At 47.7% G+C, this 25,625-nt stretch overlaps 3 protein-coding genes across 9 annotated transcripts in view; 1 reads left to right on the top strand and 2 right to left on the bottom strand.

Annotated features, from left to right (window-relative positions):
• The window catches only part of ZBTB1 (zinc finger and BTB domain containing 1), a 32,405-nt gene extending 30,340 nt beyond the window's left edge, over window positions 1-2,065 (bottom strand). For 2 of the 6 annotated variants that reach the window (XR_006282424.1, XM_043517807.1), the window contains exon 1: window positions 1,771-2,004. Coding sequence is in view for 1 of the 6 variants with exons in the window: in XM_043517809.1 (XP_043373744.1) it covers window positions 1,064-1,159; window positions 1,771-2,010 (336 nt within the window). In the remaining 5 variants the exon portion in view is untranslated. Of the gene's footprint in view, window positions 1-1,037; window positions 1,160-1,770 lie in introns of those variants that run through there. The other 4 variants (XM_043517809.1, XR_006282425.1, XM_043517808.1 and 1 more) reach the window with 4 other exon arrangements.
• A 7,021-nt stretch (window positions 2,066-9,086) lies between these two features.
• On the bottom strand, window positions 9,087-9,698 carry LOC122460704. Its single transcript, XM_043516841.1, has one exon. The coding sequence runs from the start codon at window positions 9,696-9,698 to the stop codon at window positions 9,087-9,089; it is 612 nt and encodes a 203-aa protein (XP_043372776.1).
• ZBTB25 (zinc finger and BTB domain containing 25) lies at window positions 9,273-18,897 on the top strand. 2 transcript variants are annotated; one of them, XM_038407907.2, is made up of 3 exons: window positions 9,273-9,432; window positions 13,449-13,628; window positions 16,366-18,897. In XM_038407907.2, exons 2-3 carry the CDS (start codon window positions 13,456-13,458, stop codon window positions 17,495-17,497), a joined length of 1,305 nt encoding a protein of 434 aa, XP_038263835.1. In that variant the 5' UTR covers window positions 9,273-9,432; window positions 13,449-13,455; the 3' UTR covers window positions 17,498-18,897. The 2 variants fall into 2 exon arrangements, with proteins under 2 accessions (XP_038263835.1, XP_043372758.1); XM_043516823.1 differs by lacking the exon at window positions 9,273-9,432 and adding an exon at window positions 10,330-10,521.
• The last annotated feature ends 6,728 nt before the right edge of the window (window positions 18,898-25,625 follow it).

Here is a 25,625-nt window from a genome sequence, read left to right on the forward strand (position 1 = left end):
GGTGAAATGTCCAACCTCAACAGCTAAGAAAGAAAGAGCCCTGGGATTCTTCTTGGGGTGCAGTTCAGGAGTCCTGTTCTGGGTAGGGTTGCTAACTTTCTGATTGCAGAAAACCAAACACTCTTGCCTCACCCCCACTCACTCCATCCCCCCTCCTGTCACTCGTTCTCCCCCACCCTTGCTCACTTACTCATTTTCACTGGGCTGGGGCAGGGGCTTGGGATGCGGGAGGGGGTGGGAGCTCCGGCTGGGGGTGCAGGCTCTGGTATGGGGCTAGGGATAAGGGGCTTGGGATGCAAGCGGGAGTGCAGGCTGTGGGAGGGAGTCTGAGTACGAGAGGGGGCCCTGGGCTGTGGCAACATCTGATTTCTCTCTTAATGAGGACATCGACCACTAGCTTGAAAGGACTGTAACCACCCTCTGCTTTTTAAAACGCTGACTCCATTTTATAGGAAACCTACAACTACTTAATTGGAAAAATCTGGACACTACATCCAGCTGATGCATCTTGTGCTTTGTCCATCTCTGGACGTATCCTTTTATGACAGCCAGCATGTGTCCATTTCTCTGGATAATGCTGCAGGTGCAGCATAAACTTTCGGGACGGTGGAACTGTGGCTAGGTTGGGATTCCATCACCAACAACAAAGGTAGCAGACAAGGACCAGTAAACCAATACTTACTGTCCCTGTCTCAAAAGTCACTTCTAGTTGCCGGAGAATTTTTTTTTTTCTCCACCTTCACCCTAGAAAATAGCTCAGCCGCATCCTTAAACCCCAGAGGACCTGGCCAGATCAGCCTGGGACTGATGGCACTTAGGAACGGTATCCTCTGGGGGGAGGGGGGGGGATAGCTCTGTGGTTTGAGCATTGGCCTGCTAAACCCAGGCTTGTGAGTTCAATCCTTGAGGGGGCCATTTAGGGATCTGGGGCAAAAATTGGGGATTGGTCCTGCTTTGAGCAGGGGGTTGGACGAGATGATCTCCTGAGGTCCCTTCCCCACCCTGATATTCTGTGTTCTCCACTTAATTCTTTCGCAGAGGGAGGAAGGCAGCAAGGCAGGCTTCAAAATCTGTATGGGCAGGCCCGCCTAGACAGCCACGGCAGTGTCCAAAAGGCCTCCCCAGCGGGCCCCAGCACAGCAACCCTGGGCACAATGGTTTGGAAACAGTCGCGATCAGCGCCTGTCACTGATCTGAACGTGGCCCCGGGTACATTATTCCCCCGCGTGTCGCCGGCGGCCCCCGCGGAAGCCCTTTAGGCCCGGGGGGGGAGGGGGGTTGCGGCGGGCGGCGTCTTGTTAGTTTTTCTCCCCAAGAGTGGCCGGTGTCCGCTGGCTGAGTCGGGCAGGCTCCAGGCCACATGTCGCTCCCGGCTACGGGCAGGAAGGTCCCCGCGGCGGCTAGAGGTGGGGCCCCGCTGGAAAGCCCCGGGCAGGGCCAGTCCCACGTCCCCTATACACGGGGCTCCCACACTCGTGTGCCACGGGGCGGCCGGGCCGGGGCGGCCGCGGCCCCGTCACTTCCCACCTCCCGCCGATGGAGGAGCTGCTGCTGCTGCTGCAAGCGGGCGCCAGCCGCTGCGCGCACGCCGGGTCCGCCGCTCGCCTGCCGGAGCCCCCTCCCCCGAGCCCGGGCCCGGCGCTGCCCCCCGCCCCGGCCCCGGCCCCGGCCCCCGCCTGGGGCCGCTCCCGCCGCGCTCGGCGGCCCGGCCCCGGCCCCGGCCCCGGCCCGTTTTCCCGCCCCGCCTGGCGGGGCCCGCGCCCCACTTACCCGCCGCGCGGCCAGCCGGGTCCGGGGGCTCCGCGCGGGGCCGAAGCGGCGGCCGAGGAGGTCGGAGCCGCCCGCGCTGCTCCCTCTGCTGCTGCAACAAAGGACTTCCGCCCCCCGCCTGCTGCTGCCGCCGCCGCCGCTCGCCGCCTCCGCGACCGCACGGAGCCGGACCCCTCCCCCCGGCGGCCCGCGGCCCCGGCCCTGCTGCTGCCGCCGCCGCCGCCGCCGCCGCCAATGCATGGCGGGCGGCTCCCGGCTTCCCAACTGCCGCCGCCGCCTCCTCCCAGATCCGCCCTGCCCTGCCCGCACGGGGGGGCACCCGCACCCCATCCCCCGCCCCGCCCTGCCCGCACGGGGGGGCACCCCCACCCCATTCCTCTCCCCTCCCCGCCCTCCCCTCACGGGGGGGCACCCCATCCCTCTCCCCTCACGGGGGGGCACCCCATCCCCCGCCCTGCCCGCACGGGGGGGCACCCCAGCCCCATGCCCCGCCCCGCCCTGCCCGCACGGGGGGGCACCTCCATTCCTCTCCCCGACCCGTCCTGCCCTCAAGGGGGGCACCCCCACCCCATCCCTCTCCCCGACCTGCCCTCCCCTCACGGGGGGGCACCCCCGTCCCCCTCCCCGCGCTGCCCGCACGGGGGGGCACCCCCGTCCCCCTCCCCGCGCTGCCCGCACGGGGGGGCACCCCCGTCCCCCTCCCCGCGCTGCCCGCAAGGGGGGGGCACCCCATCCCTCTCCCCTCCCCGCCCTCCCCTCACGGGGGGGCACCCCATCTCTCCGTCCTCCCCACCCTGCCCGCACAGGGGGCACCCCCATCCCTCTGCCCTCCCCTCACAGGGGGGCACCTCCATCCCTCTCCCCAACCCGCCCTCCCCGCACGGGGGGCACCCCATCCCTCTCCCCGACCCGCCCTGCCCGCACGGGGGGGTCACCCCCATCTCCCCTCAGATCCACTCTGCCCTCCCTGCACGGGGGCGGGGTCATCCCCATCCCTGTCCCCAATCCACTCTGTCCTGCCCGCACGGGGGGGGTCATCCCCATCACTCTCCCAGATCTGCCCTGTGCTGCCCGCATGGCAGGGTCACCCCCATGTCCCCCCAGATCCACCCTGTCCTGCCCGCACTGGGGGGTCACCCCCATTCCTCTCCCAGATCTGCCCTGCCCACATGGGAGGGTCAACCCCATCTCATCTACACCCCCCCACACACACATCCATCCTGTTCTGCCTGCATGGGAGGGTCCCCTCCCTCTGCCACATCCACCCTGTGTTGCCCACACAACAGGGTCACCCCCCAACACATCCACCCTGTCCTGCCCGCAAGGGAAAATCTCCCACACCCTCCTCCCAGATACACCCTGCCCTGCCCACACGGGAGTGTCACACCGCCCCCCCCCCCATCCACTCTGCCCTGCCCACACAGGAGGGTCATCCCCCTCCCACATCCAGCCTGTCCTGCCTGCATGGGAGGAAGGGTTTTTCATAGATACTAAGGTCAGAAGGGACCATTCTGATCATCTAGTCCGACCTCCTGCACAGCGCAGGCCACAGAATCTCACCCACCCACTCCTACGAAAAACCTCACCGATGTCTGAGCTATTGAAGTCCTTAAATCATGGTTCAAAGACTTCAAGGAGCAGAAAGAAAAGGAGTACTTGTGGCACCTTAGAGACTAACAAATTTATTAGAGCATAAGCTTTCGTGAGCTACAGCTCACTTCATCGGATGCATTTAGTCTCTAAAGTGCCACAAGTACTCCTTTTCTTTTTGCGAATACAGACTAACACGGCTGCTACTCTGAAACCTGTGATTATGCAAGGAGCAGAGAAGCCTCCCTCAAGTCAACCATGCCCCATGCTACAGAGGAAGGCGAAAAACCTCCAGGGCCTCTCCAATCTGCCCTGGAGGAAAATTCCTTCCTGACCCCAAATATGGCGATCAGCTAAACCCTGAGCATATGGGCAAGATTCACCAGCCAGATACCCAGGAAAGAATTTTCTATAGTAACTCAGATCCCATCCGTCTAATATCCCATCTCAGGGGATTAGGCCTATTTACCCTGAATATTTAAAGATCCATTACTTACCAAAATCCCATTATCCAATCATACCATCTCCTCCATAAACTTATCGAGTAGAATCTTAAAGCCAGATAGATCTTTTGCCCCCACTGCTTCCCTTGGAAGGCTATTCCAAAACTTCACTCCTCTGATGGTTAAAAACCTTCATCTGATTTCAAGTCTAAACTTCCTGGTGGCCAGTTTATACCCATTTGTTCTTGTGTCCACATTGGTGCTGAGGTTAAATAATTCCTCTCCCTCTCCTGTATTTATCCCTCTGATATATTTATAGAGAGCAATCATATCTCTCCTCAACCTTCTTTTAGTTAGGCTAAACAAGCCAAGCTCCTTAAGTCTCCTTTCATAAGACAAGTTTTCCATTCCTCGGATCATCCGAGTAGCCCTTCTCTGTACCTGCTCCAGTTTGAATTCATCCTTTTTAAACATGGGAGACCAGAACTGCACACAGTATTCTAGGTGAGGTCTCACCAGTGCCTTGTATAACGGTACTAAAACCTCCTTATCCCTACTGGAAATGCCTCTCCTGATGCATCCCAAAACCGCATTAGCTTTTTTCACAGCCATATCACATTGGCAGCTCGTAGTCATCCTATGATCAACCAATAGTCCAAGGTCCTTCTCCTCTTCCGTTACTTCTAATTGATGCGTCCCCAACTTATAGCTAAAATTCTTGTTATTAATGGTTACCCCCTCCCCAAATCCCACCCAATTTTACCTGCACGTGAAGCTCCCTCCCTCCCAATTCCACCTTGCTCACCCCTACACTGGAGGCTCCTCCTAAAATCCCACCCCACCCTCCTGTGCTGTGTGCTCACCCCCACTTTCAAATCTCACTCCATCCCTCCTGCACTGGATGCTCTCCTCCCCACACAAATCCCATCCCCCCTCTGCTAGAGGCTCATCCCCCCCCAATCCGCTATCTTGTATGCTGGATGATTGTTCTCCCTCTTTCCATCGTCTCATCTGCATTCATCCTAGCTCGAGGTGTTGGAGGTTTTTCTCGCCCTCAGCAAGAGTCCCCCCCCATTTTCCCTTTGCAGGGGGCTCACTCTCCCATCTACTCTATGTAGGAGTCTCATTTCCCCATTTCACCCTACCCCTTTCTGGAAGCTCATCCCCCTTACTCTTTTCCCACCTGTCCTACACTTGAGGCTCATTCCCACCCTGCCCCTCACCCCCTGTGATGGAGGCTTCTTCCCTCCTATCTATCCCAGACCTGTTTTATCACCTATGCTGGACGCTCATACCATACACCATCCCTTCCCCAGAACTGAAGCTTAATCCTGTAATAGAACATTGTTCTTCCTGTCTCCTTGTGCTAGATTGTACATTCCCAGTTTTCGATTCAGGGGGAGGGAGGGTTACTGTCCCAAGCTCTACCCCTTGAGATGCCAAAATCAGCCACGTAGTAACACAAGAATTGCCATGCTGGAACAAACTTGTGGTCCATCTAGCCCAGTACGCTGTCTCTGACAGTGGCCTTTGCGGGTAAGATCCCCACAATAGGCAGATACGGGTTAACATGCTCCATACACTAGGTCTCAATTTGATCTCTAATAGGTAGAGGCTGGTTCAAGGACTGAAATGTGAGGTTTATATTGTTCTACTCTTGCTATCCATATAAATGTCCAATCCCCTTTTGAATGTTGGCCTCAATGATTTCCTTTGGCAATGAGTTCTCCAGTTTAATTAAGCATTGTGTGAAAAAGTATTTCCTTTTACTGGTTTTGAATTTCCACCTCATTTAATTTAATTTCCACTTGTTCTTGTGTTATGAGACAGGGAGAACAGAAGTTCCTGATCTACCGTTCTCTGTGCTGGCATTATTTTATATACTTTTATCACGTCCCCTCTTATTCATCTCTATGCTGAACAATCTCAAATTTTAAAATCTTTCTTCATGTAAAACTTTTAAAACTTTCTTTCAGTCTTTTTTACAGGCCTTAGATCATTCTAGATCTACCCTTCTCTGACTTCCTCTAGTTCTGCACTCCCGTATTTCAGATGGGATGATGAGTTTTGCACACAATATTCCAGATGAGGCTGCACCATTGATTTATACAAAGTAGTAATATTCTCCATATTGTTCACCATCCCATTCATTATGGAACTTAACGTTTTGTTTGTCTGTTTTGACTGCAGCTACATGCCGAGCAGAGATGTTCATTGACCTGTCTACAGTGACACCTTTCTTGAGTTGATACAGTGAATTGTAAAATGTATGAGTAGTTTAAATTTTACCCTTTAATGTGTGCTGCTTTGCATTTATCAACAGTGGCTATTAGCCAAGATGGGCAGGAATGGTGTCCCTAGCTTCCGTTTGTCAGAAGCTGGGAATTGGTGACAGGGAATGGATCACTTGATGATTACCTGTTCTGTTCATTCCCTCTGGGGCACCTGGCATTGGCCACTGTCGTAAGACAGGATATTGGGCTAGATGGACCTTTGGTCTGACCCAGTGTGGCTGTTCTTATGTAACATTGAATTTCATTTACTTTCATGTTGCCTATTCTCCTAGCATATTTAAGTCTCTGAAGTTCCTCAGTCTTCTCTGGTCCTGACTAACCTAAATAACTTTGCCATCTGTCAATTTTGCTGCCCCACTATCCACCTCACCCCCCACCTCATTGATGCATATTAAATACATGGACAAAACCAGGAACATTGGCTATTTATTACTGTAGTGCCTAGAAGCCCTAGTCATAGAGACCCCATTGTGTTAGGTGCTGTACAAACACAGAAAAAAAAGATAGTATGTGCCCCAGATAACTTACAATCTAAGTATAAGACAAGAAAGAGATACAGGTTGATGGGGGAGTACAGGGAAACAAAACAATATTGGTCAGCATGAGAGGCAGTGGTCTCGATAAACCAGCAGTCTAACTAACCCTACTCTTCGATTTCTGCCTCCTAGCCAGTTTTAAATCCATTACAATAAGTTGCCTTTCACTCCATGACTACTTAGCTTCTTGTGTATGACATTGTCAAAGGCCTTGTGGAAGTTTAAATAAATTATGTCAATTGGTTCTTTATCCACTACTTTATTAACATGCTCAAAGAATGAGATTAGTGAAATGATTTTCCTTCAAAAGTTGGAAATCTGATCCTCGTGAAGCCAATAAACAGGAGCATAAATAATAGCAGGCAATAAGAGAAAAAATTAGAAGGGCAAAATTAATTTAAAAGAGCAAATGTATTAAGGTGTTAAAAAAAAAAAGAGAGAGAGAGATTGCAGGAAGCCTGTGAAAGAATTGGTAGGTCTGCTGGATCACCAGTGTTAAAGGAAGTAATTAAGGAAAATAAGGATGTTGATGAGAAGCTAAATAATTTATGTGCATTAGTTTTCGCTACTGAGGATATTGGGGGAGATGCATTCTTTGAACCCACTCTTTTCCAGTAACTCAGTAGGCCCAGAGGGTATGTACGCAAAAGTTCTGAAGAAGTTTAAATATGAAGTGTCTGAACTTCTAACAAAAATATGCAATCTCCCACTAAAAACAGCCAGTTTCAGAGGATTGGAGGGTAGCAATTGTTGTACCTTTGTTTTAAAACATCCCTCTCAAGTGAGTCATCCCCCTTCTCTTGGTCAGTTTGGGACTGTGATGAGGTAATGCTCACCTGACCCTGAAGTGGGGGGAGGGGGGCTGCAAAGCCAAGAGGGAACATGATAAAAGGGAGAGACATTTGCCATGCTCTTCCTCTCTCTTCCACTTCCATCTACAGACATCACCACCAAGCAACTGAAGCGCTGATTATAGGGGAGAGCCTGGCTGAAGGGCAACCAGCCAGCCTGTGGTGAGAAGCATCTAAATTTGTAAGGACACTGAAAGTGTTAAAATGAACTTAGAATGCGTTTTGCTTTTATTTCATTTGACCAAATCCGACTTGTTATGCTTTGAGTTATAATAACTTAAAATCTATCTTTCATAGTTAATAAATTTGTTTTTTTGTTCTACCTGAAGCAGTGAGTTTGGTTTGAAGCATGTCAGAGTCTCCCCTTGGGATAACAAGCCTGGTATATATACATTTCTTTGTTAAATTGACGAACTCATATAAGCTTGCAGCATCCAGTGGACAGAACTAGAAACTGCAAGATGGAGGTTCCTAGGGTTGTGTCTGGGACTGGAGAGATTGGCTAGTGTCATTCGGTCAATCCAAGGAGCAGTTTACATGCCAGAGGCTGTGTGTGAAAAGCCCAGGAGTGGGGGTTCTCTCAGCAGAGCACGGTAAGGCTGGCTCCCAGAGTCGAGGACTGACCTAGCAGATCACCAGTCCAGATAACGCCAGGGGAATATCACACACACCTAGCAGCTTCAACCACCTTTGTAATTGTCTATATATATCGAAGAGGGCATGGGGAAAACAACCATGGAGGGTAGGGAAGATGGGAACGAGGGGGCTCACAATCGTTCCTGGCATGGGGGGAATGGAGGAGGGGAGAATAGGAAATAATGGTATGGAAGGAGGACATGAGGACACAAAGCCCAGGGCATGTGGCTTTGGTGATTAACGTTGGGGGATGGAGCTCTTGCCATGGTGGAGAAAAGTGAAATTAGGGAGCACGCAACTCTAGGATCCTGATAGGCTAGGGTCAAACAGCCTGGTCCTTGCATAGGATAATCAGCCCCTGCTTGCTCACACTACATTATGCAACTGCTCTCCATGTTTCAGAGTGGCAGTTGTGTTAGTCTGTATTTGCAAAAAGAAAAGGAGGACTTGTGGCACCTTAGAGACTAACAAATTCATTAGAGCATAAGCTTTCGTGAGCGATGAAGTGAGCTGTAGCTCACGAAAGCTTATGCTCTAATAAATTTGTTAGTCTCTACGGTGCCACAAGTCCTCTTTTTCTTTTTGCTCTCCACGTGTTTGCCGTGCTGGGCTCTGTCTGGCTCCCCGCTGGGGGTTAAGATGCATCCCTGGGCTGGGCAGCGTCGGACCAAGACCTAGGCACGTGATGCCAGACTCTAAATGTTCCTTTAACAGTTTTTTTTTTTTTTTACTCCTTACAAAGAGCAGCAGAGCAAGGAAACGCCCGGGTGGGTGTCTGTGCAGCAGGGAGCAGCACCCCTGCAAGGGCCTAGGCCCACCCCAGCGCTCGCTGCTCCGGGACACCCCCCCGGGGGAGGCAGGGCCTGCACGCCCTAGAAGGCTCGGCAGATTTGGCTCCCTGTTGGTGCGGCTCATGCCCAGCCATTGCACTGTCCCCTCCCCGCAGTAGCGGGGGCCAGCTGCCCATTACCGCCCCCCCCCCGCACGAGCGCTTGGGGCACGGGGGAGCCCCCCACTGAGCCAGCCCCTGTTCGCTGTGCGCCAGGGGGTCGGTGCAGAAAGAGCGCCGCTGCGCGCCTGGGGGCAGGGCCCACAGCCCAGCCTGAGCCGCCCCTGCTCGGGGGAGGGGGGCTGCAGAGGGGCCCTTCCAGCCGCACGGGGACGCTGCAGCGGCGGCAGCAGCCTCCGCTCCCGGGGGGGGGGGGGATTCACCCTGCGTGGCCGAGCTGAGAGGCGCGCCGGGGCCCGGTGCATGCGCGAGCCGCGGCCGCCTACCCGGGCCAACAGCAGCGCGGGTTGGAGCCTCCCCCCGGTAAGCCGCGAGCCCCGCCCGCGCCGCAGGGGCTGCCCGGTGCCGCCCTGCGTCCCTGCAGCGCCTCCCTGGGGCCCGGCCTCGCTGCTCAGCCGCAATCGCGCTGCGGTGGCTGGCCCCTGCCCGGCTCCTCCTTGCCGCTCGGGCTGCACCTCCCGGACATGGGCGCTGCCCCGAGGCGTCCCCGGGGCAGCCTCCCGGCCGGTGCTCCTGGAGGGGTCGGGGTGCAGCCCCTCTGGGCCTCTGCTGTGCAGCTGCAGCGGCATCCCGAGAGGCTGCCTCCCGCCTGCCTGGGGCATCCCAGGGGCGGCTGGGCGCCGCCGGGGCTGCCCCCATTCCTGCCAGATGCCTCTGAGCTTAACGCTGGGGCTTTGCAAGGCAATGGCTCGTGCGTGAGTCGGTAATATGCGGGGGGGGGGGGGGAGGAAACGATATGACCCATGAACTGTATGACCCATGGCCCTGGCCGCTTGTGAGCCGCAGCAACGGCACTGCTGCTGCGGTCTGACATGAAACCGCAACTGGCTGTGTGCGTGTGAGCCCGTGCCCCCAGCTGCCGAGATGTGCGGACGCGTGAAAAACGAGGCAGGGAGGAACTAGCTCTGGCAGTGCAGTGTTGTCATGATTTATTATTAATAACTTGTATTGGTGTAACGTGCAGAATCCCGAGGCATGGACCAGGGCCCTATTGTCCGGGGCGTTCACTGTAGTGTAGACACATAATAGTAAAAAGAAAAGGAGGACTTGTGGCACCTTAGAGACTAACAAATTTATTTGAGCGTAAGCTTCCGTGAGCTGCAGCTCACTTCATCGGATGCATTTGTTAGTCTCTAAAGTGCCACAAGTCCTCCTTTTCTTTTTGCAAATACAGACTAACACGGCTGCTACTCTGACACATAATAGCGTCTCTGGTCATGACAAAGGGAAGGTCAGACTCAGCAGGATAGTTAAAGTAGCGGGGCCAGGTCCTGTTTGTTCTCTCCTCCCCCAGCACTTTCCTATGGCTGTGATCACAGTGAATTTGATAGTTATTCCTATCCTTGCTACCTCCAATGGGTTTACTAACAGATTTCCACAGGTCCCAAAATGGTGAGCATTGTATCTACTGCGCCATATGAGACAGGATGTGGGGTGAGGACGTCTGGCCATGTTTATTTTGTATGAAAATAAGACTCAGAGTGATGAGTTCTTTGTTACTTCGATTTTTATTTGGTTTTGAAAGATTTTATTTCTCTGTTGTCCCTCTTATTCTAATGGATTTGAAATTGCTTTACAAGTGATTAGCTTAATCCTGCTCCTGTTGAAATCAGTGGGAGTTTCAGTACTGATATTGGTGGGAGCAGTTGTGTGTCCTATGAATATGCACAGCATTGCTGAACAACAGATACTACCCGACATGGGGCGGTATCGGCCAATGCAGCACGCAGCGGTGATGGAGAGATGAGATAATGTCGGTGGAGAGTAGACAGGACCCTAGTTTTGAAAGCCAATAAGAGGGTAGGGCATGAATCCTGCCACTGACTCCCACTATTACACATGAAAGATCACCAGACAATAACATTCATGAAACACATTTCTCCTGTCTTGGAAGAATGGAGTGCTGAGTTGATCCTATTAGAATTTATAAAAATGTGTGTGTGTGTGTGTGTGTGTGTGTATTGGGGGGGGGTGTGTGTTTTAATTTTCAGTGATCAAAACCAAGCACATTTTGTTGCTTCTGTATCTACTAAATCTCAAGAGAGGAAGGGGGTATATTAAACATTTGTCGTCTTTTCTGAGCTTGTTAAACTAGGATCAAAATGTTGATCCCTTGGAAGTTGTGTGCTTCTTGTGTGCCTGAGTAAAATTTCTCATGTAGTGCACATTGTGTGTATCAGTTAATACTCTGTGCTTGTGTAGCTCAAGAATGCTATAGGAACATATAGTGCAATTTTTGAATGACTTATTTTTCAGGGGATACAAGACAGTCTGAATGACACTGTCATTGAGCGTGTCGTGGGACGCAGTCAAAGTCAAAGGCTTTTGTGCTCCTAAATTAGGCACTTACTGATGTTTACAGTGGGTTTGATGAAAGCGTTATATGATGAACTTTTCTAACTTCGGTTGCTTATTTACCTCTTCATTGCATAGAATTTAAAGATATTTAATATTCTTAGATTTAATTGTAGAAATTGTATATTCTGGGTGTCTGATCCAAGCTCTTAGTTTTGACTTTTCCATATTGGGTTGCTACTTCTGCTACTCTTTCTGCTGCAGGCTGCTTCCCCAAGGCGATATCAAACAATTCCTCTAAGTATGGACCCAGGCCATGTTATGGCTGCTCTGGCAGCAAAGCTTCCTTGGGGACTGGCATGAGCATGAGAGTCACTTCATGAGCCTGATCCAGCAGCTGCTGGCTCCCCTCCCATACTATTTTAGGCCTGGTCTACACTAGGAAATTAGGTTGGTATAACTACCTCGCTCAGGGGTGTGAAAAATCCACACCCCAGAGTGAGGCAGTTAAACTGACTTAGCCCCTATTGTAGACAGTGCAAGGTTAGCAGGAGAATTCTCCCGTCAACCTAGCTACCCCCTCGGGGAGGTGAATTTCCTGTTCCAACAGGAGAACCCCGTCTGTGGATGTAGACAGCATCTTTGCTGAAGTGGTACAGCTGCAGCCATGCCGCTGCAGCGTTTAAAATGTAGACAAGCCCTTAGATTCGGGGGGTTAGAAGGTCGCCATCCCCATTCATCAGGCTATTGTGAACCGCTGTGGGCTCAGTGCAGTGTGAGATTTAGAAACCAGCATCTGGTCAAATTCTTTGTAAAAGAGACAGGATGACGGGAAGTTCCCAGAAGTGCAGTTCTCATCCCTGGCTTTCCAATAGTCTGTATTGAGCCATGAGATCATCCCCTCGGCATCGGTCCATTGAATCCCCAACACTGCTGACTTACCCAGTATTTCTTGGTACACATGGTCATTTCTGGTACTCTTACTGAAGTCAAATGTCTTGTTTGTCTCAAACGAGAGATTTACCGGAATCTGACTATGGTCCCATGACCATAGTGCTTAGCAAAAGACAACTTCTTCTCACTGGTCATAACTAATTCTGGGAGGGGACAGTTAACTCTGTTCAGTTCAGAATGAAATGGAAGGGCTAAACACTGAGCAGCTGTACGTGAAAGGGGGAAGGGAGGTTTGCTTCTGTTTCCTGGGAGTTGATTGGCTAATCTTGGGATAGAAAGGCAAGAAACGTTCGCCCATGGGATTGTGGGGTACTGTTTGTCAGACTTTCAGGGCACAGGTCTGGAGACCTGGCCCGGAGCTGTGTCCATGCTGAAAAATGATAAAGTTTGGACCTGACTCACAGTGGGACTCTCGTTTGGACCCTGCCCCACAGCCAGGTCCTAGGGCCTGAGTACTGAGGGTTTACTGGCCTGGAGTCAGACAGATTTGTGTGTGGACAGACGGGTGTTTGTGCTTAAACCTGAGTCTGAGCCCAGGCTTACACTGTAGTGTAGACATACTCTTAGTGGGAGTTTTGGTTCCACAGGTAATGAATGCAGCATTAGACCTTCAGTGAATAGAGGTCACTGACTTGGATAAATGGCTTTCTTATTCTAGAGTAGTTTCAGTTCTGGGGGAAAGGTCAGAAGTCAGGCCAGAGCAAAAGCAGAGTCCATTTGATGTTAAGGTTTGGTAACTTCCGACTGTTTAGATGAAGCAGGTTCTTTTTAACAAAAAAATCTGGAGTTTCTACCCAGCACAACGGCAAATAGAGAATCATTTTTCAATTTCAATAGACTGTGTTTGGGGCATTCCTAATGATATCAGTGGGAGAAGTTACTAAATTGTGGTGTACATACCGCCTGGCTGATGTTAACATACTGCACTATCAGAGAGCCTCGTTAACTTTTGTATGACCTCCACCCTATGCGCCTTTATAACTTCTTTAGTGAAATAAACTGGTCTTTGATACTACTACAGTTATCTTCACTTCACCAAGAACTCAAATTTTGTCCTCTTTTGCCTTTAGAAACACCATGGATACAGCTAGCCACAGTTTAGTCCTCCTGCAGCAGTTGAACATGCAGCGTGAGTTTGGTTTTCTGTGTGACTGTAGAGTTGCAATAGGAGATGTTTACTTCAAGGCCCACAGAGCGGTGCTAGCTGCTTTTTCAAACTACTTTAAGATGATATTTATTCACCAAACAAGGTAAGAATATACATCTTTTTCTGCAACTTTTAAAATTTGTTCTTTAAAAGGAATTAAATTCTGAAGGAACATTAGTGGGGGATTAAATGACTCGGGATTGGTTACATAAAACAATTATGGAGTTGTAACGCTCTAAAACCAGTTCATTTCCAGCCTAGAATGTAGTGTCAGAAAGTCCTTTTGATCTTACTTGTTTAATCAGCATAAGCCAAAGTTCAGGTCCAACATCTGGCATTGCTGCACATTTAAAGAGGGATGAACGGAGAAACAAAAGTTGAAGAAGTATCACAGCTTTCTTAAGCGGCAAATGCCTAGAATTTTTCACTGAAGTTGTGTGTACATAGAAATAAATACAATACTGTGGCTTACCATTTGGACCAACATTGAAGTTTTAAAAATAAGATTGAGTTCAGAGTTTGTGTTTCCTGTTGACCTGTAAGGCCTGGGAACTAACTTTGTACAGTATTTATCTACAGAATACACAGAGGATGTCTGGTGGCTGGACAAGCTTCCCCCCACACACTGTCACCAATGGCTCTGGCGAGACCCATGTAGTTCAGCTTCCAAACTTATTCGCAAAAAGAAAAGGAGTACTTGTGGCACCTTACAGACTAACAAATTTATTTGAGCATAAGCTTTCGTGAGCTACAGCTCACTTCATCGGATGAGCTGTAGCTCACGAAAGCTTATGCTCAAATAAATTTGTTAGTCTGTAAGGTGCCACAAGTACTCCTTTTCTTTTTGCGAATACAGACTAACACGGCTGCTACTCTGAAACCAAACTTATTCAGTTCATGTCCTTGCTGTTGCAACTACTAGCAACGGTAACAGTGCCATATTGTGCTGCAGACATTTACAGTTAACAGACTGCGCTGAGACCATCAATTCATTTCAAGTGTCGTAGAGCACTGAGTATCAGTCACCTGGTGACATTCAGATGCTGCACCCCAGTTGGGTAAAAAGTGGTTTTGAAAGTGTCAGTTTTTGTAATTACCCGGGATAACTCCTGAGTTCTAATCCTGCCTCTGGCATGGAGTTGCTGTCTACAGATTAGGTGTCTGTCTGTGTGCTCACTTTCCTATCTGCGATTACTCCTTCAGCAATGTTGAAGACTCTGATTAAAATTTGGAAAGTGCTTTGATGGCTGGGAGTGAGAGATTAGTGCTGAGTGTTTATTATAATCAATACCATTTATTGATATTGGGACATAAAGCTGATACAATATATGCCTATTGTAATGCAGAGTGGATAAAAATCAATGATTTATAACAAAAAATATTTTTTTAATTTAAACTAAATGCAGGTTTATTTTAAAATAAACCTATTTAAAATTAGTTTTGAAATTATGACAACCTATTTTAATGCTTAACGTATTATAATCTATTAAAGCCAATTAAATGCAGTAAAAAAATACTAAACAGTACATATTTGCTGCCATGTTTTAAAGTCAAACCACTGAATTGGTGGAAGTCTCTCTCTAAGGATCTAGATCCAGAGTTTGCTGAAGGGCAAAACTAGCTTTTGACAGCAGAAGCCTCTTCTACAGGTGCAGAGAGAATATTTTCTTCATTTCAGTTTATTCAACTTGGTCAGTTCAATGACTAGTTCATTCAAAGTTAAGAAAAACAGGAAAACCGACTTCATTTACTAAACTGTGAATACAAACTAGGTATTTAAGGATGAGATCTACTTGTTCTGAAATTTGAAGGACATGGTGATCAGAAACAATCCATGCAAGTCACTAACTACAGAAATCTCTTCCTTTGTTTAATAAATAGCTAGTTTTTAATATAAAATGTTTTGCTAATTTTAATGCACTTTTTTCTTACATATCCAGCACATTTAAAGTAGTTTTATTTAATTAAATTTTTAAAATGTTGTTTTTAAATGCATTTTTAATTGAATTTGAATATCCATCCAAATAGAGCTTGACACAAATCACAAGTAATCATCTAGTAAATAAGAAATGCATCATTCACCATTTTCTAACATAATAAATGTAATAATCAAGAATCTGAATAAATGCAAGTTAATCTATCTAATTGCTTAAATAAATGTGTATAGATGTAGTGTATCCTCCTGGTTATCAAAAAGAATAACGACACTTAGTATAAAGGCTATCTTTAGTTGCAAATCAACATGTTTTAATGGTTGCCAAGCAATGAGAATCAACCTTTCTTTAGGAAAATAGCTAAAAAGTACAAATGCAAAACACGTTTAAAATTGATGATTTACATCAAAGTTTCATCCTTGCTAATTTAAATCATGATTAAGATTGGTGGTTTAAATCACTTGATTTAAATCAGTCCACCCTGTTGAATTTATTATTTAATTATTGAATTTAATAATGAATTTATTATTGTTGAATTTATTATTTAAATATATAGCAATAGTCTTAGGCCCAGATTTTCAGAATCGCACACAATAAGTGAATTCATAATTTGCCAACAATTACTGCAGTGGCATGCAAAGTTACACTGCATATACAAATGACTGAGTGGATGGTCACATTCATGCACAATTGATGCAGTTATGCATGCAGTCACTATAATTGCACATGTAAATTATGCCCATGTCCTTCTCTTTGTGCATGTGTCATATTTATTCTGAATCTGGGAAAGGTAGCCAATGTGTGTTCTCTCAAAGTAAATGAAGGGCCACATGAATGCTTAAATAATGGCCAGGATTATAATTTGGAGAAACGGATATATTTAATCATGTGTTCTGTTTTAAACAGTGAATGCATAAAGATTCAGCCTACAGATATCCAGCCAGACATATTCAGCTACTTGTTGCACATCATGTACACTGGAAAAGGTCCAAAGCAGACAGTCAACCCCAGCCGGCTGGAGGAGGGCATTCGATTTCTCCATGCAGACTACCTTTCCCATATTGCAATTAAAATGAACCAGATACTTTCCCCAGAGACGATGCAGTCTTCAAACTTGTATGGAATTCAGATCTCAACTGCACACAAAGCAACAAAGGAAGGTCTTGGAGCAAAAGAAAATCTGACAAATGCCAGCAACAGGTCTGCTAACCAGGGTGATCACCCACAGTTACAGCTCTCACTTGCCATTGGACTAGATGATGGTACCCTCGAACAACAGATCACCCATCCTTCCACCCAAGCAACTGGAGTTGCCAAACCAGTGGAGGAGCTTCAGAAATCATCTGTGTCTATAAAGCAGGAGAAATGTGACCCCGAGCCAGTGGTGTCCCGAAGTCACATGTCGCCCACTCCAGATGTTTCTAAAACTAATCTCAAAATGCATTTATGTCATTACTGTGGGGAGCGCTTTGATTTCCGTGGCAATTTGCGGGAACACTTGCACACTCATGTCTCCGGCTCACTTCCCTTTGGTGTCCCAGCCTCCATCCTGGAGAGCAATGACCTTGGTGAAGTGCAGCCTATTACTGAAAAGGGGGAAGCTATTGAAAGTCATCAGCTTGGTACCTTCCTAAGGAAAGAGAATAAGCATCCGTCAGAACATCCAAACCATAGTAACACAGAGCCCTTACAGTATGGCCAGTTGTCGCTAATCTCCAAAGACACTGAACCTGTGGAGTTAAACTGCAACTTTTCTTTTTCAAGAAAGAGAAAAATCAGTTGCACAGTCTGTGGCCACAAATTTCTCCGAAAGAGCCAGTTGCTGGAACACATGTACGCACACAAAGGGAAACAATACAAATACAACCGATGCCAAAGGTTTGGTAACCCTGTAGCCCACAGGTTTCATCCTTATTGTGACAGTTGGTCTGATTGTACAGTAAAAAGTTCCAGGCTCTCTCAAGATCACCTAGATTCATCATGTGCATCAGAGTCTGATCTTGCTCCAGAAAATGTTGATGCAATCCTCGTAGAATAGCTTTGTACGTTGCCTCTGATTAGCTGAAACTGTGAATGCTTCAATTTGTTTGTGTCCTTTCATTTTGCTGAATGTTCTGGGTACTCTTCTGAAGTTTTTGCTTCACCTAACAGCTCTGTCTTCAGCGAGATGGGGCTGTAACAACTATGTACACCCTTTTACTTGTATATTTAAACTTTTAAATCCAAGTTGATTAGAGAACAAGCTATTTGTCAGCAGTGTCCAGATAACTTAGATCAATCTTTCATAAATGAATTGTGCATTACCCAAGATGAGATTGTAGAAGTTAGTGAGTGTGGGGTTTAAGTATCTAGCATACTGAGAAGAACTTTAGGACTGTGTGTGTCTTTAGAATTATTCTGAAACCAAAGTGGGTGGAATGTTTTCAGAGGATATTACTTTTCTTGGTTAGGTTTTTTTTGTTTTGTTTTGTTGTTTTTTTAGGTTAATATCAGTTCCCTAGAAAGAGAGACTACCCCAAAGTACAGAGGACATGTGGGAAATGAACAAGCTACAGCACATAAAACTTCGGGCTGTTCCCTTTTCTGGTAATCCTCAAGGTTGATGTAGAGATAGTGGCCCTGGTTCAGCAAAAGCATTTGCAGCCCCATTGACTTTGAATACATTCAAAGTCAATACATTGAAGTGTGGCATCTGCTTAAGTGCTTTGCTGCAGGAGAACTAATGTGCATCCTTCCCCATTCCAAGCCCAGCAGGCCTTGCCCCTGCTTGATCACTCCCCTCCACAAATGTGGAACCAAATCCTACTGAAGCCCTTCAAAGGGTCCCATTAATGAATCTTCCTCTGTAAGACGGAATGAGATCCAGGCGAAGAGTCCCCTCCAAGAGGATCTAAGAGGCAGTGGTTCTCAACTGGGGGTCCATGGACCCCTGGCCCTTTCAAGGGGGCCATGGGGCCCCACATCTGAAGCCCCAATCCCCGGTGCGCCCTGCTGTGCTGAAGCCGGAGGAGGCTCAGGGCTGAAGCCTGATCCCCGAAACCTCCCGCGGGGCTGAAGCTGGGAGGTGCAGGGCTGAATCCCTGAGCCCTGGTGCTCCCTGTGGAGCAGAAACTCTGAGCCCAAGGTGGGCAGAGTTGGGGATGGGGAGGGCATTGCTCCCTCCCCCCCAAACTGCAGCGCAAGATCAAGGCACTCCCGGGAGCAGCTCTACACCTCCCCTGAGTCCCCCCCCATCTCCTCTCCCCGCCCCCTGGCCAGGTTGGAGGTTGGAAGCCAGAGCCGGACAGTGCAGGGCAGCTGCTGCTTTGGCTGGTGCCCCGGAGCAGGCAACAGCAGCGTTCCTTCCTCTCCTGCTCATACCCCAGGTTGCCGTGTGTACCCCGTGTGCGCACAGCATAGGCACCGACTTCCTCGCTTTCCCGTGGGTGCTCGCTCACTCCCCCTCTGCCCCCAGCCCTGCCCCCACTCAACCCCTTCCATGAGGCCCCTGCCCCGTATCCATTCCAACTCCTTCCCCAAAGTCCTCGCCCCAACTCCACCCCCTCCCTGCCAATATTCCAACTCCATTCCCAAATCCCTGCCCCGGCTCCTCCTCCTCCCCTGAGCGTGCCACATTCCTGCTCCTCTCCTCCCTCTCGGAGCATGCTAATGCTGCCAAACAGCTGTTTGGCGGTGGCCAGATGGGAAATGCTGGGAGGTAGGGGGAGGAGCAGGGATACTGTGCACTCGGGAGGAGGAGGTTGGGAGGAGTACAAGGGGAGCTTGGCTGCTGGTGGGTGCAGAACACCCACTAATTTTTCCCTATGGCTTCTCCAGTCCCGGAGCACCTACTGAGTCGGCGCCTATGCACACAGCCCCAGCTACCCTCTGTGCACAGCCCTAGCTACCCCCTCCCTGCCCCCTAAGCTGTTTTCAAACTTTTTGAGCTAAGCCCCCCCACCTTTGACTTATAATTTAAATATATAAACTCCCTCCCTCCCTAGACCCCATCGTGTGGAGGTAGCTTGAGCCCTGCTGACCCCTGCCCCCACCAAATAGAAGTCAAACTACACCTATTCCCAAGATCCCTCCCCCAAGATGCTTCCCGCCCCTCCTGACCCTGGAATTTTTATAGTATGTCGAGGGGGGCCTCAGAGAGAGAGAGGTTGAGAACACCTAATCTAGAGGACACCATCTCTTTAAAAAAATATAAAAAAATCCTTTTCCCCACTACAAGTTATTTCTACATATGAACAGCTTTGGATAATATGCTCCTAACAACTAGGGTTATGTGAACATAGATAAAACCCATAGATAAGGAACATTGTCTCTTTTTGGGCTCTTCTACAACCGTAATACTGTTTACATAGAATTTTTGTATACCTTTGTTATCATTTCCTGCATATCTCAAAAATGTATTCTTCCAAGTCAGTTACAAATGTGCATTCACATGCATTGTGACCTCAGGTTAATATTTTGCTCTTCTATAGTGTTATTTCATCTGAGCATCACAAACCACTTCCTGCAATGCGGGGTGTAAGGAGCGCCCAAAGAAGTGTACCACTGCCGGGGGTGGGGGGAGAGGGGAATTCCAGCCAACAGCGAAGTGGAGTAATTCTGATATAAAGAACAATTTTTTTAAAATGTACTGAATAGATGCTGCGAGCTGCTCCACTCTGCTGCTCAAAAAATGTGTTTCCAAAAATGTGCGTTAAGACTAGCAATAAGAAAAGGAGTACCGGTGGCACCTTAGAGACTAACAAATTTATTAGAGCATAAGCTTTCGTGAGCTACAGCTCACTTCATCGGATGCATCCGATGAAGTGAGCTGTAGCTCACGAAAGCTTATGCTCTAATAAATTTGTTAGTCTCTAAGGTGCCACCGGTACTCCTTTCCTTTTTGCGAATACAGACTAACACTGCTGCTACTCTGAAACCTGTGATTAAGACTAGCAATGAAAGCCGCCTATTCTTTGCCCATGGGATTGCATCACTAGAGTGCACTGTGATGGGGAAAATCTTCGAGCAATGGTGAGGAAAATGTCTGCCAAAATGCCTGGTCCAAATCTCTTCTGAAGTTAGTAGACTTCATCTGGCTCCAGTGAGATTGGATCAGGCCCAGAAAAAAATCTGAAATCAAAACATTTTTGAATTACCAAAGCATCATATGCTAATTATTTTTTGGACTTATCTTGATTTGATTTCTTTATATTGTATTCAGTAGAGAAGCCAAGAGCTGCATGGACAGAGATCTGACTTTCCTTAAAGGCGGACTCTGCACACCAGGGTTGAAGCACCTTCCTAAGGTATACAGGGATGCTCACGCTGCTGTTTCTCGTTGGTAGAGCCCCTTTTGCAAACACTGACGCTTGGAAAAAAATTACTTTGAATGGACAGCCAAGCCAATTTCTGCTTTGTTTCCCCACTGTAACGTCAACCTAGGAAGAAAGGTGTGTATTTAACGTGTTTATTAATATGCACTAAAATCCTAATGTAGTCAAGGCAAATTGTAGCGCTAACACATATTAGCTGGTAAAGCTAAACCCTAGACTCCCGACTAGGATTTACCTCAACTAGTTAATGTGTTTTAAACAGTAGACCATGAAAACAAAATCAATTGATTGATGACAGTTGGCCATACAGACACAAAATGCTACAGGAAAGAACAAACTAGGGTATATATTCCTTATACATTGTGGTCTAAGTGTAAATTTTTTAAATGTTGCCAGAAAGATACTTACATGGGAATAATGAAACTGAGCAGAAGTCACATCTGCTTGAGTTATCAGCTAGCTGTGATGTATTTATATAGTAGTAGTGACTTTATCATATTGAATATGAAGAGGAATTTACTTTTTGAAATTAGTAAATAACTGTTGTGTTCATATGTATGTGTATCTTTTAAAACTAGTGAGCATAAAACCTTAAATGTTCTTCTTTGAGTGCTTGCTCATGTCCACTCCATTGTAGGTGTGCGTGCGCTGACATGCGCGGTCATCGGAGACTTTTGCCTTAGTGGTATCCGTACAGCTGGCTGTGGCGCTCTCTGGAGTGCCGCACTCATACCTGTGGTATACTGCCGTCCCTGCACGAGTCTTTCACGAGTCAGGTCCCAGTCTCTGCTCCCTTACTATTTAATATTTCATACAAAGTGGAACATGCTGCTGAGTCTTTCGGCGGCCACCCCGCTGCATCTGCCTCTTCCTCTTCGGCCGGATCTCCTGTCCCAAAACCACGGCAATCCACTGCATCTGAACCTGGCACTGCACTTAACAGCCTGGCAACTGCGTGGCTAAGTGGGGATGGGCGGCGGTGTTCCGTGGGTGTCCAGCAGGTGCTGCTGGTAGCAGGAAACCCTCCACCAGGCTATCTGTGTGGCAAAGTGGAAGCGGTTCACATGTTGGGCCGCAGATTGTCACATTTGTATAACGGAAGCCCCACTGCAGGACATCCTGGACTATTTTGCTGCACCTTAACCTCCAGGGCTTGTCACTTTCTTCAGTCAAGGCCTAGCTGGCGGCCATTTCGGCGTTCCACCCTTTGTTTTAAGGCAGGTTGGTCTTCTCCCATCCCATAACGGCATGGTTCCTGAAGGGCTTGGAGTGCCTTTACCTGCATGTCTAGGAACCGGTTCCCCCATGGGATCTGAACCTGGTGCTGTCAAGGCTCATGGGTCCCCCCTTCAAGCCTTTGGCTTCCAGCTTTTTTCTGCTTCTCTCATGGAAGGTCTCTTTCCTATTCGCTATAACTTCGGCCCGGATGTGTTCAGGGTGTTCACATCAGAATCACCTTATACAATCTTCTATAAGGAAAAGGTCCAGCTGCGTCTGCACCTGGCCTTTCTGCCCAAGGTTGACTCCCAGTTCCATCCTGGTTGAGACATATATTTACCGGTCCTCTGCCCTAAGCTTCATGCGTTGGATGAGGAACGCAGGCTGCATACCCTGGATATCAGGTGGGCACTGGCCTTCTACACAGATAGAATGAAGCTGTTCCGTAAGTCAAGGCAATTGTTCGTTGCTGTCACAGACAGACTGAAGGGTTGCCCAGTGTCTACCCAGACAATATCATCATGGATCAGTACCTGCATCCGCTACAGTTATGAGCTGGCGAAGGTGCCGCCGCTGGCGATCGTGACGGCTCATTCAGTGAAGGCACAGGTGTGCTCGGCAGCCTTCCACACTCAGGTACCGATCCAAGAAATTTGGCGGGCTGCAACCTGATTGTCTGTCCACACATTTGCTTCACATTATGCGCTGATCCAGCAAGCCCAAGATGACGCTGGTTTCAGCAGAGCTGTGCTCCAGTCTGCAAGACTGTGAACTCTGAGCCCACCTCCAAGGACACTGCTTGTGAGTCACCTAGAATGGAATCTACATGAGCAAGCACTTGAAGAAGAAAAATGGTTACGCACCGTTGCTCATGTCCATTCCATTACCTGCCCTCCTGCCCCTCTGACAGAGTTGTAGGTAAGAAGGAACTAAGAGGATGTAGGGCTGGTGGTGCCTGATATACTGTGGCATGAGCGCACTGCTCCAGAGGGCGCCACAGCCAGCCCTATGGGTACCGCTAACAAAAGTCTCCGATGACCGCGCACGTGGGCGCGCGCCCTACAATGGAATGGACATGAGCAACACATCTCGAAGAACAAAATTTACAAAAGATAGGAAACCGTTCCCTATTTTCTGAAGGGCTTACTAGTGTGTTCTCCAGTTAGCCTTCCTGGTACAGTCATCTGTGGCTTGAACACATTTAACTTACTTGAAATGCTATATACTTTACAAAAGTGTTTCCCTTGAGTATTTCTATAGAAAGTCTTTTAGGTACCACTGTGAGACATGCAGTGTGTGTTAAAATCAATGATTTAAAACATAAATTTTAAAAATGGATTTTTAAAAATTGTAATTGGATTTTTCTTTAAATTCACATTTATTTAAAAAAAATCTATTTACAATTTGAATTTATGACAACCTATATAGTTGTAAACTTACAATTATTAAAATTGTTTAAATTAAATAAAAAATATAAACCGTACATATTTGCTGTCAGATTGTAAAGAAAGTCAAAAATCAAAGGCACTGAACTGGTGAAAGTCACTGGCCAAGCGTCTGGGTCCAGAGTTTGCTGAAATGCTAAACCAGCTTTTGACAGCAGTAGCCTCTTTTGCAAGTACAGAGAGAATATTTTATTCACTTCAATTTATTCAACTAAATATAGTGCACTGGTTCCCAAACTTTTTACCTCGCACCCCCCAGGACCCCTGTCCCCGCCCCCAGGAGTGGGGCCATGGCTTTGGGAGGAGCACACAGACAAGCGCAAGGGGGCCAAGGGTAGGGGTGGGAGCGGAGCCTTGGCCAAGGGCCAAGGCCAGCACCTGGGGTCCTGGGTGTGGAGCCAGCAGCTGTGGCTGGGAGCGGAGCCCCGGATGTGGGGCCGGCAGCCGGGTGGTACTTCCCCACCCTCCCTCTGTTAGAGTTGGCACGGGCCCAGCTGTGCTCCCCCGGAATGTTACTTTGTGCCGCCCCCCCCTTCCCCCAAGGGACTCATCCCACAGATTGGGGACTCTGTGTAATAGTGACTGAACTGAATTAGCTGAATAAACTGAAATGAAGAAAATATTCTCTCTGTACCTGCAAAAGAGGCTACTGCTGTCAAAAGCTGGTTTTGCACTTCAGCAAACGCTGGAGGCAGTAGAGCACCAAATTTAGTGTAAAATCTATATTTTGTTGCTAATCAACATGTTATGGTTACCAAGCAATGAAAATCAATCTTTCTTTAGCAAAATAACTAAAAAGTACAAAACCATTGATTTTAAGCAAAGTTTTCTGCTTCCTGATATCTATCATTATTAAAAGGGGTGATTTAAATTGCATCAATCAAAATCAGTCCACCTTGGATGAATGCAGCTGAAAAAGCTAGAGAGACAGAAGTCCAGTCAAATCTAAACAGTGGTAACTGGAGCTACTTTTAAAAACATCTTAATTATAAAAATTTTGCAGAATAAATGCAAATCTTGGAAAAAGCTACATTTCCAAGTAATGACAGTAGTCATGACAGCCACTCATGGCTATGTAGCAATATACTTTTTATTATAAAATATTCAGAGGAATGTATGTTTGAGTTTATGTGCGGACTATTCTTTAAAAAAGACCCTGTGTATCCTCTACAATTGGACTGAAAGCCATGCATTTCATGTATTTTATCGATAGAAATAAAATCACTTGACACAATAAGCACAATAACTGGGTGCCATTAATTACTCCTAAATATCTGAAGTTATTTGACCAACACAAAAACATCTATTCAGAGAGCTGAAAAAATGGTCTGTAATATGAACTGAGGACACTGAAAACTTACCATAAAATAAGTGGAAAGTTTTAAAGAAAAGTATCAAACTCTTTTCAGTGAAGCCTTCTTTGAAATATGTAACCTTTTCAGTTTTATGAGCACTAGTACCAGTGTGTTTTGATGCGTTCAACTGTGTGCTGCTTATAAAACAGAGAAATTCTATCAGGAGTCCTACATGATCTAGGGGATTGTAATACCGAACAGTTTCTGATGCGACTGGGAATTTTCACTTCTCATTACTCTCAAATCTGACCCAAATCAATAGTCATTTTCCTCTGGCAGTTGATGGTATGTCAACAGGTATCCACCTTGCAATTGACACCTAGATTGGCAGTGTAAGCAGAGACTGAATTGGCATGAAGTATGAACTGTACTCATCCCCAGATGTTGTCCCTCCAGAATCCTGCTCACTCTGTTGATGTGGCAATGGTTGTACTGCTGTCTCCTGTACTGAACCAATTCTGTGGATAAATAAGACCTCATTGTTCAGGGCTGGTGACCTAGCACTTTTCACCAGTCCTAAACATACCCTTAGGCCAGGTTCAGTATTGAGGTGGTATTCTGTACTGTCAGAAATCTGTTCTGTGACGTGTGAAGGATAAAGATCCTCATACCCCCTTCCAAAGCCACTAAGGGATAAACCTAGCATTCTGGTCAGCACCATTCCCCTTCTTGAGATGATGGCTCCATTCCGAGACTTGGACTGAGTTGCACTATTGCTGAACAATAATCAATAAATGAATGCCTTATTTGCATATTGTGTCCATAATGCATGGTTTATAACAGGTACATATAACTATAGTGAAACCAAATTTTACTATACTTCAGCAGATGTTTTT

The sequence above is a fragment of the Dermochelys coriacea genome, chromosome 6, assembly GCF_009764565.3.
Source record: "Dermochelys coriacea isolate rDerCor1 chromosome 6, rDerCor1.pri.v4, whole genome shotgun sequence".
NCBI classification, from domain to species: Eukaryota; Metazoa; Chordata; order Testudines; family Dermochelyidae; genus Dermochelys; species Dermochelys coriacea.

Coding starts and splice junctions, on each gene's coding strand:
- LOC122460704 (XM_043516841.1), bottom strand. CDS start 9,698: ATGCCGCTGCAGCTGCACAGCAGAGGCCCAGAGGGGCTGCACCCCGAC.
- ZBTB25 (XM_038407907.2), top strand. CDS start 13,456: ATGGATACAGCTAGCCACAGTTTAGTCCTCCTGCAGCAGTTGAACATG. Junction 13,629..16,365: donor ATATTTATTCACCAAACAAG/GTAAGAATATAC, acceptor TGTTTTAAACAG/TGAATGCATAAAGATTCAGC.